The 14,080-nt window shown below is 49.7% G+C and overlaps 1 protein-coding gene and 1 pseudogene across 1 annotated transcript; both read left to right on the top strand.

The window, feature by feature from the left end:
* The first annotated feature begins 3,923 nt into the window (after positions 1 to 3,923).
* LOC142423367 (mitochondrial intermembrane space import and assembly protein 40 pseudogene) lies at positions 3,924 to 4,326 on the top strand (annotated as a pseudogene).
* Positions 4,327 to 8,742: 4,416 nt separating this feature from the next.
* Positions 8,743 to 12,216, top strand: LKAAEAR1 (LKAAEAR motif containing 1). The gene is made up of 4 exons (XM_075528202.1): positions 8,743 to 8,748; positions 11,425 to 11,835; positions 11,937 to 12,059; positions 12,154 to 12,216. Exons 1-4 carry the CDS (start codon positions 8,743 to 8,745, stop codon positions 12,214 to 12,216), a joined length of 603 nt encoding a protein of 200 aa, XP_075384317.1.
* Positions 12,217 to 14,080: the final 1,864 nt, after the last annotated feature.

The raw sequence follows: 14,080 nt of genomic DNA on the forward strand, positions 1-14,080 counted from the left end.
CCCTAGCTTGTCGTGCATTCTTTCCAAAAATGGGGACTTTTTTAAAATGCTGCGGGACACGGGGAAAATTGTTCAAAATCAGGACTGTCCCACCCAAAGCGGGACGTCTGGTCACCTGACTAAATTCAGATTTTCCGTAGACAACATGCAGGCAAGAAAGCAATGAGATACAAAGCTCTGAAAGAAAACATCAGTCACCAACTAAGACTTCTATACCAGCAAAATTGTCCCTCAGACATGACGGCGTTATTAGGACATTTCCAGATAAACAGAAGTTAAAGGAATTGGCTTAAAAAAATAGGCCAACCTTACAACAGATACTACAGTAAATTCTTTTAAAAGAGATTAAAAATTGGCAGCGAGCAGCCTGAGATTCACAGAGATGATAACAACACCTAGAAGTCAATCCAGATACGGAGTATCCTAAGTAAAGCGAACCTATAAGGCTGAAAATAGGGAGCCAGAGGTATCAATTTGTAATTTAGATACCTACAGAGTACATAGAGTAAACAGTGTAGTTACATAGCCTTTGAGTAGAGAAGTAAGTTGATTTCAAGATAAAACAGACAGCCAAAGCCCATCTGTAGACAATTGTGCACACAATTGTCCTTATAGAAGGGTCACAAAGAAGAGAAGAGCCAGTCAGGGTGCAGTATAGCACCGATGAAACACACAACGTTCCTCTAGTTCTTTAATGCTTCCTCCAAGCTTCCCCCTCCCCATCCCCACACCCATCATGACCTCAATTCTATCTTATAGATCTGGCTAGACCAGAACATGTACAGCTGCTACAGATAAAGAGCCCACAACATAGGTAATCCAGGACAGATAAACCACTCTGGACCAATAATAAGACTAGAGATACCAGGAGGAGAAGGAGAAGGTGAGTGGAGAAAGGGGGAATTGATCACAAGGATCCACATATAACCCCCTCCCAGGGGGACGGACAACAAAAAATTGGGTGAGGGGAGACAGCAAACAATGTAGGATATGAAAATAATTTATAATTTATTGGGGGGTTCATGAGGGAGGGAGGGCAGGGGAGGCAGAGGAAAAATGAGGAGCTGATATCAAATACTCAAGTAGGAGAATGTTTTGAAAATGATGATGGCAACAAATGTACAAATGTGCTTGACACAATGGATGGATGTGTGGATTGTGATAAGAGCTGTAAGAACCCCCAATAAAATGATTTTTTAAAAGATAGAACAGACATTTTTAAACTGAGGAAGAAATTAAGTAATTGCAGAGTAACCTCAAAGAAAATAACTAAACCTCATCAAAATAGGAATGAGAGAAATGAGAAAGATTTAGGAAACACTGACAGAATGCCAATGAAGAAAATGACAAGAAAACCAGTGAACAGAATGATGTCAGCAGAGACCATGAGGTGTAATGAAGAATCCATCAGGATCAGCACACAGCACAGAATTCATATTATAAAAAAATTTAAATAATAAAAACTCACTGCCCTCGAGCCAATGCTGACTCATACCACCCAGCTGTGGGTTCCAAGACTGCTCACCAGTGCAGACAGCCCAGTCTTTCTGCCACAGAGCTGCTGCCGGTTTCAAACTGCTGACCATGCAGAGCACAGCCCAGTGCATAACCACTACACCAGTATGGCTCCTTACCTACAAATACTCCTACTAGATGTAAACAGTTGAGGTGCCAACCAAGAGTCAGCGAGCAGCAGAATGGTAAGAAGATAGAACTCATCTATAAACTGTCCACAAGAGACACACCTTAGACTCCAAAACCAAAATGGACTAAAAATCAAAGGAATGGAAAAAGTATCGTCAGCTAACAGCTATCAAAAGAGAGTGGGAGTGGCAATATCAATTTCTAGTTAAAGAGATTTTTAGCCAAAATCTAACACAGGAGAACAAAAAAACGGCATTAACTAATGATTGAAGGGTCATTGAACAAAATGGCATCATCATAATAAATATCTATATGCCCAATGAAGGGACCTCAAAATACAATAACCAAAATCTTACAGACTTGAAGAAATAGACCACTCCACAATAATGCAATACTTTTAATAAAACCTAAAACAACTAGAAAGAAATTCAACAAAGACACAGAAGGACTGGACAGCACAATCGAGCAACTTGGCCTCATGGACTATGCACCGGACTCCACTCAAAACAGAACTGTATACATTCTCTTCCAGCACACAGGGCACATTTTCCATGAGAGACCATGTGTGAACCTACAAAAAGAGCCTCAAATTTGGAAACGTAAATCTATGACAAAGCATCTTCTCAGATCAGAGTGCTATCAAATTAAAAATCAGCAATAGAAAGATCAAGGAGGGGAAATCAGGTACATAAAACTTTAGTAATTCTTTACATAAAAAACTATTGGGTAAGAGAAAAAGTAAAAATTAAGTGTAAAAAATTCCTGATTCGAGTAAGACAAGAACACAGCATATTGACAGCTTTTGAGGCAGTACTCAGAGGGGCTTGGTAGGAATAAAAAACACATACAAGAAGGGAGAAAATAACCCAAATGAACACCTCCACCCAACATCCACGACAATTACAAGAGCAGCAAAATAAGCCCCGCGACCGCCGGAAGAAAAGAGAAATAAAGACTGAAACAGAAATTAATGAAACAGAAAAACAACAGAAAGAATCAATCGAGGCAATGTGTTGGTTTTTGGAAGGATTAAGAACATGAGCAAACAATTGGCAACTCTAACAAAGAAGACGGAAGAGAAGCTGCACCTGACACAGGTGAGAAATTAAATGGGCGATGTCACATCACAGCCAACTGAAGGGAACAGGAGAGTGACCGAGAAGGGAAGGCTCATTAACAACCTGCAATATGCAGGTGACACAATCTTGCTTTCTAAAATTGAGGAGGACTTGAAGCACTTGCTGATGGAAACCCCAGGCTGCAGCCTTCAGGATGGATTGCAATCCTGCATGAAGGGGACCAACATTCTCACCACCGGCCCACGAGACAACACGCCACGGTAAATGGAGAGACTATCTCATCTTGCTCTGATCTGCAATCAATGCTCAGGTAAGCAGCAATAAAAAAAAAAATCAAAGGACAGGATGGTGTAAGATATGAAAAATAATTATAATAATATACAATATATTAAGGGTTCACGAGGGTAGTAGGGTAGGTGGGAGGAATAAAGAGGTGCTGATATCAAAGGGCTCAAGAGGAACAATTGCTTTGAAAATGATGACAGCGGCATCTGTACAAGTTCGCTTGATATAATTGATTTATGGATTGTTATAATATATGTAATAACCCCCAATAAAATGACTTTTTTTTTAAATTAAAGGGCATATTGGGTATGACATCTTTGAGATGTTAACAAGCAAAGCTATCACTTTGAGGACTAAGTGCGCCTGGCCCAAACCATTTTCAGTCTCTCTCTTTTTTTTTTTTTTCACTTTCCATCTCTTCATCTGCATGTGAAAATTGTACAGCCAATAAGAAAGGCTGAAGAACTGGTGTGTTTGAACAACGTTGTCTTGTGGAACAGCCCAGTGAAAACACTCCTGAGAAGTGAGGAGGGCAGGACTGTGGCTCGCATCTTTGAAGTGCCTCTCAGGTGAGAGGCTTTGTAAAGTGAGGGTCAGCAAAAGGTGGGGAGACCCTTGACCAGATGGATTGACAGTGGCTGCAACAATGGACCCCAGCCCAACAACCGGGGGGCTGCTGCAGAGGCGGCCGTCCCTTCTGTGGGACACAGGGCAGGTATGAGGGCGAACAGGCTCAAGGCCACCTAACCCCACCACCATGGAAAACTATCACCCCAAAAATGTGAACACCTAGAAGAAATGGACAAATTAATAGAAAAACACCACCTATGCAGATTAAATTAGAAAAGCTGGACATACAGAGGTCACAGCCATTACCGCTGCTCCCATTTCGAAATCTGACTGAGGGCTGCCGCCATGGCCTATTGCCAGCAAGAAGGGAAGGAGCAGATCGATCCTGTTTGTGACTACTACAGGAGACCACGAAAATCGGAGCAATGCAGAACTGGTGGCTGGTGACCCCAACCACTGGTACAAGGAGCACGGATGGATACTGCCAAATGGAGACAGTGCCTGGAACTGCCCATGCCTGAGAGGAACTTCCAGGCAGTTCAAGTCTGCCTTTTCCTGCCTCCACTCCTGCTTGGAGGATGTCCAGGGGTCATGTCCAGTTCCGGGCCATGCAGGAGTGCCTGAAGAAATACCCGATCTCTATCCCCAGGATGGTCACGATGCTGAGGAAGAAAAGGAGACACCAGAAGTGTTAGAGGAAGTAGCTCCCACTGAGACTACTGCTGCCAAAAAGGAGGGCTCGAGCTAATGAAGGACACCGTCCTTCCGGTTCACATCGAGATGGACCTTATACAGATGCCTTCCAGCCACTCACAGGAAAAACCTTTCTGCTTTGTACACTGTAATGCACAAAATACCCTAGTCTGTGAGGCTGCTGTCTTGGCCCCTTGACAGATACACTGGGAATGGTATGCCCCCAAGCAAGTCTATCAGTGTATGTAGCTGTCACTTTTATTCTTTTTTGTTATTGCTTTTCTCTCACATTGCCCTGACTTTTGCCACTTTGAAATAATGTGCTGGATATTCTCAGCGAAAGAAAGAAAGAGAGAGAGAGAGAGAGAGAGAGAGAGAGAGAGAGAGAGAGAGAGAGAGAGAGAGAAAGCTGAACATGCCTATAACAAAAGGAGAGCTTGATTAAGACATTTAAAAGACTCCTAACAACCACAGAAAAAGAGAGTCTGGGCCCAGATAGCTTCACTGGCGAATTCTGCTAAACATTCAAAGAGTTGACACAATTTTACTCAAACCATTCCAGAAAAAGATAGGAAACTCCCAGATTAATTTTTTGAATCAAGTATAACCCTAATACCCAAAGCAGGCAAAGACATCACTAAAAAAAAAAAAAAAGAACATTATAAACCAATATCCTTTGTGAACATAGTTACAAAAATTCTCAACAAAATTCTAGCCAATAGAAGACAACAATGAATCAAAAAAATCATACATCATGATCGAGTAGGATTCATTCCTGGTATGCAACATTAAAAAAAAAAAAGAAACAGTGTAATCCACCACATAAATAAAACAAAGGAAAAAGGACCGCATGATCGTATCAATTAACACATAAAGGTATTTGACAATTTCCAACACCAATTCCTGATAAAAACACTCAAGTCAGTAGGAACAGAAGGCAGACCCTCAGTAAGATAAGGGCATGTGTGCAAGCCAATGGCCAACATTACCCTCAATGGGATGAAACTGCAACCACTCTTTCCAGTTGTGAATGGAAGCCAGACAGGGATGCCCTTTGTCACCACCCTTATTCCCAAGCAAGGAAGCAATTTACAGGCATCCAAATGGACAAAGCAGCAGCAAAACCCTCTCTACTTGCAGACATGATCCCATACCTAGAAAATCCCAAAGACTTGGCAAGCAAGTTGTTGAAACTAATCGAAAGATTCAGTAGCATGGCGGAGTACGAAATCCGACAGACAGAGATCATTACTACCCAGAGCAATCAACACACATGTTCCAGCATCATTCTTTAAAGAGACAGAAAATAATCACCAACTGTTTTTGGCAAAGAAAGAGGCCCAGGATACTCAAAGAAGCACTACTGTGGTAGGCCAGGTTGACTAAAGAAACAAATCTAGGGACACATATCTATGTGTAAGAGAGGGGCTTTATCCCAATTACATATTGAGGAAACATGCCAATCCATTCCAAATCAAGTTCATAAGACTGATATCAGCCTATGAGTCCAATAATAGTCCATAAATCCCTCTTCAGACTCATGCAGTCACATGCAATGATGCAAATGGCAGCAAGATGATCGACAGGCCAGTGGGTGCAAAGTCTTCTGGATCCAATGGCGGTGGAAGCGTCTCAGCACTGGGGTGAGTCTCCCTCCACGTGGCTCCTCCAGCTCTCTGAGTGTGGCTCTGAAGCACAGAGAGGGGCTCTGGAAGGTCAAGAACGTCTCCACTTGGCTTGTCAACAGGAGGATGATGGCAGAGAGAAAGAGAGGAAGTTCCCAGAACCCTCGTGAGAAGGCCATGCCCACAAGGTGGCATCAGCAGGCTGCGACCTGATGGACAGTCTGAACTCCATCCCTGCATTTATTTATCAAGTTGACCTGAAATTATGTAACTACCACCAATACTAAAGAAAAAAAGGAAAATTAAACGGAAAAGAAAAAGAGACAAGAAAGTAGGATCCCTGTACATTCAACCTCACAACCTACTACTCAGCCATGGTCGTCCAAAGACAGGAGATTCACAACCTACTACTTAGCTACAGTCGTCCAAAGGCCTGTGACTGGGACAATGGGAGATTCACGGACCGATGGAACAGAATAGAAAACCCAGAACTAAATCTATTTCCAAGAGACATTCTTACAAAGGGCTGAAAGACGTTAAATGGGGAAGAAGAGAGATTCTCTTCAACAAACGGTGCTGGCAAAATTGGATTTCCAATTGCAGAAGAATGAGACAGGACCTGTACCTCACGCCATATAAAAAAAATGAACCCAAGATGGATTGAAGACCTACATGCAAACCCTACAATTGTAAAGATCATTAATGAAAACAGAGGGACAAACTTAGGGGCCTTAATACATGTCATCAACACATGATCAAACAGTGAAAAATATGCACACAGCAGCTGACAAAAGAGATGCCTGGGACCTCCTAAAAGTCAGACACTTGTGTGCATCTAAAGTCTTCACCAAAAGAGGGAAAAAGCACCCACAGACAGGGGGTGGGGTGGGGGTGGGGAGGAAATGACTGGGCAGTGGCATATCAGAGTAGGGAATAATCTCTAAAGTCTACAGAAAATGTCAACACCTCAAGGAGAAAAAGATGAGCAGCTCAATTCAACACCAAGCAGCAATGAACACGAACAAGCACCTCACCCAAGAAGACACTCAGGCGGCCAACAAACAGATGGAGAGTCCCTCCCAAGCCCTAGCCAGTGGAGATGCAAGTCACAACAACCAGGAGGTCCCACCTCAACCCACATGCAGAGCAAAGTGAAGATAAGTAGAGAGTAGGCCATCAAAAACTCTTGCGAGGGTGGAGCCCTCCGACACTGCTGGTGGGACTGTAACATGGTCTGTCCACTGAGGGGGTGGACCGACGCTTCTTCAAACAATTGGGAGGGGAAATGTCACGTGAGCCAGCCAGCCCTCTACCTGGGGTGCACCCTAAGGAAATAAAGAACGCAGTGCAAGGAGGTATCTGTACCCCTTGCTCATCACAGCACAATAGCAAGAAGGTGGAACCATGTAAACATGCACTGGGAGAGAAAAGACAGACAGGCCTGGGTACAGCCGACACACTGTAATGCTCTTTATCCCTACAGAGCAGTGACGCAACACCTGACGTCATCAATGGACTTGGAGGACAGTATGCTGAGTTACACAAAGTTACACAAACACAAAAGAATGAGCATCGTGTGACAGCGCTGTTTAAAATAAACCAATGTAAAAGCTTTCATACCAAAAGAAACGTTGATGGTTACCAGTGGTGGGGATGGGAAGCAATACGCTAGCGGGCATCTGGGTGCTAACTTGGATGAAGAGGGAATCTATATGCTATAAGAGGGAGATGAGAAGAAATGGAGGGACAGGGCAAGGCACCAGGAGGTGTGACAAGTTGTTAAATACAAAATGATGACCTACTCCTTAAGCCCTCACCTAATCCAATAATTAATTAATTCAAAGTTGTTGTTTTAAAGAGTTAGAAGCAACAAAAGTAACGACTATTACGTAAACAATCCTGCAATGTCCAGTAGATGCTTGGATAGACACACAGGCTGCACAGGGACGGCAGGAGAACCACATACACCCATGAATATGCACAGGCTATTTGCATATGTGTACTTACATTTGCTACAAGTATATCCATGAACATGGTGGGGCATACAGGGAGCAAAGTTATGAGACTTCTTAGACATTACCAAACACCTTGAGGGACTGAATTGCAGGGCCTATGGGTTCAGGGCCACAGCCTCAGGGACACCAAGGTCAAGTTGACATATCATAGTTCATAATGGCAGTGGTCTACATTTTACTTTAGTGAGGAGGGATTGAGGTCTTCAAAGCTTGTGAGTGGTTATCCAAGGTGCAAATGTTAATCTCTGCCCACCTGGAGGAAAGGGTGAGGAGACAGACGGACGCATGGACGCAATGAGACAGCAGCCCCAGGCCCGAGACAGAAGGATGGACGGTGCCTGCTTACCACTACTGACTGCTCTGAAAAGGATTCCGTTTAAAGGTCCTGGAGAGAGTGAGGGACAAGCATGCAGCAAAAATCAAAATGGTAAGAAGTGGATAGGTGGAGACTCGTGGAACCCCCAATGATGGCCCTACCTCACTTTTAGGTGAGGAAATAACCCTGGATGGAGTGGGAGAAAATGTGGACCAGAACCCATAGGGACAGTCAGAACCCCAGGACTATACACCTACTCACCCTTCTGGTCTAGGACTGAACTCCCCACGGGGGTGCTGGTACAATCAACCATTCGAGGTGAAAAGGGCAGGATCAACTCAAAAACAAGTTCTGAGCATTAGGAAAGAGGGAAGGATAGAAACAGAGAAAGAGGAATGTGGTACTTACCCAACTTCACGTTGACTTGATAAATAAGGGTGAAGGGGTGGAATCTAGTCTGTCAGTCAGGTCACAGCCTGGTGATCCCTCCTTCTGAATGTGACCTTTCTATGAGCATGCAGGTACTTCCTCTCTTCCTCCTTGGAGGTGGGACATGCGCTCTCTCTCTGCTTGTCGTTCCTGTTGACCAGCCACATGGAGTCAGTTCACCCACTGGCCTGTGATCTTCCTGCCATCAGCATCATTGCAGGTGCTGCGTGAGTCTGAAGAGGAATGTATGGACTAGTATTGGATTTCTGGACTGATTTCATACTTATGGACTGGGCTGGGCTGGGATCTTTTCTTAATAGCCAATTGCTATGTGATATGTAGCTCTCTCTTACGCACATGAGTGTATCTGGATTTGTTTCTCTAGTCAACCCAGATTAGCACAGGAATAAGCGATGGGATGTTGAGGGGATTTCCATGGATGAGTTGAAACACAATGTAAGTATATGAATTTCTAAATGTAAAACTGGCGATCTGATCTGTAATTTTTTCAATGAATTCACAATAAAATGGATAAAAATAATAATGATAAATGAGAGTCACCACTACCAAGGAAGAGTTCAGAGCAGAACACATTCTTTGGAACTAGCTCTCAGCCGAGGACCGCCTAGAGCAGCGATTCTCAACTGGTGGGTCACGACCCCTTTGGGGGTCGAATGACCCTTTCACAGGGGTTGCCTGATTCATCACAGCACCAAAATGACAGTTACGAAGTAGCAATGAAAATAATGTTATGGTTGGGGGTCACCACTACATGAAGAACGACATGAAAGGGTCGAGGTGTTAGGAAGGTTGAGCACTGCTGTCCTCGACCCAGGGGAAGACGGATGCCAAGACCCAGGGAGCTCTCCCAGGGACACGAGACAAGGCCTTCCTTCGGAATTCAGGGAGCACCTTCCCCTAGACAGGTGTTCTCATTACAGTTCCCCCCCAGCCTGTGAGAGAGCAGCAGAGCTTGCTACACCGTAAAAACTGGGATAAGCAGGGAAAGTCACAAGTCCTCCTTTCGGAGACCCTCCACCAGGCGCCAGGAGCAGCACCCCACATGGCCACCAGGCTGAAGTGAGGAATCTGCTGGTCATGGTGACCCTGCCAGAGTTAAGGAACTGGCTTCCCAGATGATGTACCTCTGCCCCAGCCCTGCGCTTACGTGCTCAAGAGAATTATCCCTGGGGTGGCCTGGAAGAGGTGGCCAGCCTCAAAGGCCCCGGGGTTGTGTCATTAGACCCACGCACACAGTTGGGACCTGGCTGCAACCAACTCCCTGCAGGAAACTCGGGCTGGCTGGGGTGGGGAGCAATACACAGCCTCCTACCCAAAGGGCCAGCCTTGTCATGTCACACTGGCCCCAAGGGGGTGGCCAGGGCCAAGGCTGAGGACTGTGCATCCCATAGGGGTGACCCCACGTCCTGTCCTGAGTGACTCAGTCCCAGAGGGGTGTGAGCACGAAGGGGGTATGGAAGAAGCTGTTAAGTCCCAAATCCATGATGGAGCTGATGAAGAAATTCATAAAGAAATGAGTTATAAAATAAGCAACCACATTGGGAAATTATAATGCAGGCATTATGTTGGGCTCAGGGCCTTGAGACTTGAGACCACAAAAGGAGGCCCTGCTCCATAACCCCACCTAATTCCCGATTCCGCAGGAGTGGTGCCTGGCCACTAGACTTACCACTGCAGAAGGTGGGGCTCCATAGCCTTGTCCCAGAAGAGGGTGGTCTCTTCATTACCCACAAATACACACACACACACACACACACACACAGGAATGGGGCAGAGTCTGGAAGGAGAGGAAGTGGAGAGGGAGAAGGAGGCTACAATCATCATGGGGGAGGGGGCTCTTGGCTAGATGGAGCACCCTCAGCACATGACACCCAGCTCAGCTCCCACAGAGGGGTGCTCCACTGCCAGGTTGGGGGAGGGGCAGGGCTTCGCTGCCTGGCAACCACACCAACAAGCCTGGTCAGAGGTTGGGATGGAGCCACAGGAGAAGGTGGGAGCTAGGGGCCATCCCCTGAGCTGGTCTGGTGGGGAGGGAGTTGGGATATTGCCCAAGGTCAGGTCTGAAGCCTTGTGGGCTGGGACTGGGCAGAAAGGAGGGGGCGGGCTGTAGAGGGACCCTCCTCCCCAGCCCTGGGCTCTGTCCCTCCTTGCAACCAAGGTCCCCTGCAGGGGGACAGGTCCAGAGCCGGCTGCTCACTCCCCTCTGACTCCCAGGACACACACATGGGCACACACACACACACACACACACACACCAGCATGCAGACACATAGGCCCACTAAGGCATACACAGGCAGCACTACTGCCCCACTCGGCCATTCCACCTGTGGGGCTCTCAATGGAGGCCAGTCCGCCCCTCTGCCCGTGGGCCAAGCAAGGTGAAAGACCAGCCCAGGCCACCAGAGTACCACCCCCAAGGGAGTGAGTAATGCTCTGTCTGCTGCCAACAGGCGCTGGGGGCCCACTAGGCAGTCCCCAGCACGACGACTTGGCATCCACTTGGACTTGGGGTGGGGGTGGAGGTGGGGATTTCTCGGCGCCCAAATGTCTAGCAGAAAGGGCAGTTCCTGAAAAGTCGAGCCCTTCCAAAGTTTTAGTTGACCACTGGACGCGCAACCCCACCCCGGGGAGGGGACGTTGGATAAAGGGAACGTTGGAGGAGAACAAACACAGGCCGGTGGCCCGGACCTGAGACCTGGCAGAAAGGCGGGCGCGGCCAAGCCAGTGCGACACCACTCTCCTGGCAGGGCCCTAGGACGCAGCCACCAGTGACAAAGGAGGCTGGGCGCCGGGAGCCACGGGAGCGGGCTAGCAAGGGTGCGCCGGGGCCAGGGCTCCCCAAGGAGTGTCCGAAGGAGGTGTACCCGACGGAGCCCCGCAAGCCAAGCTGGGCACTGACGCTGGAGGGGCTGGCGGCCATGGGGCCCGCGCAACGCCACCGCCACCTGCTCTTCGGCGACCTGCTGGAGGACGTGGGCGCGGCCGCGTCCACCTTCCCGCGCGAGTCGCTGGAGCTGACGGACCGGATGCCTGACCCGCGTGCGTGGACCCAGCTTCTCGAGCCTCCTGCGCTGCAGGACCGGCTCCTGGGTGTGCTCAAGGCGGCCGAGGCCCGCGGGCGCGTCCGCGCCCTGCGGCTCCGCTACGCCCGCATGCGGGTGAGCTCGCGGGCCACGCCCCGAGGGCCGAGGTAGACCGGGAGCCCGGGGCGAGGGCCGCGCTCCCTCGCTTTCTCGCTCGCCACTCGCAACCCCCGCAGGCCGAGGAGATCTCGCTGCTCATCCAGCGGCAGAAGTCCGCGCGCGCCGCCATCCGACTAGAGATGTTCCTGCCACCGCTGCTGAAGCCCAGGAGGATCTCAGACCCTCTGGACCGGCAAGAGGTGCCTACAGGGCCGGGAGCGGGGAAGGGCAGGAGAAGGGCCGGAGAGGGGCCTGCCCTGTGCGCGCGCCCGGCCCCAGCGCCTGCCCTCGCAGCGGAGGCGTGTGGAGACCATCCTGGAGGAGGAGCTGGACGGCAGCCTCTTCCCGCCGCGCTGAGGGCGCTCTCAGAGCCTCCGCCCGCCCCACATAAAGTGCTTCTCGGCAGGTAGCGCTGGTTTTGCTGCTGTCCACCCCCGCCCCCGGGCCCCTGGGTGGAAGTGGAGAGGGTGGATCAATCTGACCCAGGCATAGGGTTCCCAGCCATGCTCCCCAACAAGTGAAGAGAGACAAGTGGATAAGCACCAAGGTATGGCAGGCATGGCCACCCCTCCCCCCAACTGCCCACTGCTCCTCAGGCAGCTTAGCCCCCTGAAGTCTGAAGATGGGGGTTAGAGCCTGGCTTAGCCAACCCATTAAGGGTAGTTTGGGGAAAATTGGACCTCACATGGGACCCAAATTCTGGGCAGGGGAAGTGACTGCAAATGGGGGGTTGAAGAGCCTCCCTGCACAAGAGGACTCTGGAGGCTGGGTGAGGCCCCTTGGTGAGTCTGCCTTTGCACCCTTAATCTCTACTCTGAAGAGGTGGGCAGGCTGCCTGCTCTGACTGCCGCCTCTGCAGGACCCCCATGTGAGGAGCATCCAGAACTTGCTCTCCTGAGGTGCTCTGGGGATCCCCCTCTTTCTTATTCTCCCTCCCCACCCCACTGGTGGCTCAGCTCTCAGCAGAGTTGGGGGCTCTGAGACTGAGAAGCCCTCTCCTTTGGGGAGACGGGAGTGGAAGCTGCAGCCGGAACTGAATGCCATATGACCACTGTGCCAGAAGCCAGGAGCCAGGGTAGGCCCAGCAAGAAGGGTCCAGCCTGGCCTTTGTCTTGAGCCCTCTTGGGACACCCCCCTCCACTCCCTCGGCCGGCCCAGTCTCCAGCCTTTTCCCTGGCAGTTCACCTCCAGACCCTTCACCCTTGCTGAAGCTGCTGTGGCCCTTGGCTTATGATTCAAGCCCAGACTGTGGAGGGTGGGACCACCTGGCAGGGTGAACAGCAGGAAGCTTGTACCCTCCTGGGGAACGGGGGCAGCGGGAGGGGGGGGAGGGGGGAGGGGAGATGGAGGGAAAGCAGGGTAGAGGCAGGCAGTCTCTGTCCAGTAGCAGCAGCGTGCTCATCCTGTGGGAGTAACTACCCCTGCCATCAAGGCCTAGCCATGCTGCAGCCGGACCCACTTCTCACAGCCTCATTCAGTATCTCTAACACGGAGTAGGGGTGAGGGAGCCGCCAGGCAACTCACCGGGTGATGTGTCCCCTGCCCCCCAACACACACTCAAGTTCTCCTTAAGGAGAAGGCAACTCTACATCAGGCTGACTCAGGTCTGCTCCGTGCCAGGTGGCCAGAGGACAAGCCTCAGCCAGACAGCAAGGCATGGGTGCTCACTGAGAATGCTCAGACAAGGGGCTGAGTCAGCATCTGAGGTGCCGGTGCTGAGAGAGGGCACCTGAGGTGCCGGTGCTGTGAGGGGTTGAGGGGCAGTCCAAACGCCATCTCACCATCACCAGCCACCTTGGACAGGTTGCTGCCTCCGTTTCTCCAGAGGGAGGGTCTCCTGTAAAGGGGTGAGAACTGCCAGGGGTCAGCAGGGCCTAGGGCATCTGTGTGAGAATCTGTCCAGTTCCTGGCCTGAGGGAGGCCAGCTGGCCCCAGTGGCCAGAGTGATGGGGGGAGGGGGCGCCCTCCCTGCACTTCCCTGGGGGCATAACAGCCAGATTGTGATTGTCTCCTGTAAAGATGGGGTGATAACCCCTCCCTCTCAGCACTGCCCCGTGCTAAGCAAGCAGCAGCCACCTCTGGTCAACTGCTGGCTCTGCCCTGAGGTGCCCAGACAGACACTTCCCCAGCCGGTGATGGCCAGCTGTGGGCACCTTTCCCACCCTGATCCCTGCCTGGTCTCACTGATACTGAGGACAGCCAGCACCTCTTCCTGTCCTCC

The sequence above is a fragment of the Tenrec ecaudatus genome, chromosome 12, assembly GCF_050624435.1.
Source record: "Tenrec ecaudatus isolate mTenEca1 chromosome 12, mTenEca1.hap1, whole genome shotgun sequence".
Lineage (NCBI taxonomy): Eukaryota > Metazoa > Chordata > Mammalia > Afrosoricida > Tenrecidae > Tenrec > Tenrec ecaudatus.

Bases quoted from the DNA above. Each gene is read 5' to 3' on its own strand.
- LKAAEAR1 (XM_075528202.1), top strand. The intron at 11,836-11,936 runs GTGAGCTCGCGG...CAACCCCCGCAG, and splicing joins TCCGCTACGCCCGCATGCGG to GCCGAGGAGATCTCGCTGCT. The intron at 12,060-12,153 runs GTGCCTACAGGG...CTGCCCTCGCAG, and splicing joins ACCCTCTGGACCGGCAAGAG to CGGAGGCGTGTGGAGACCAT.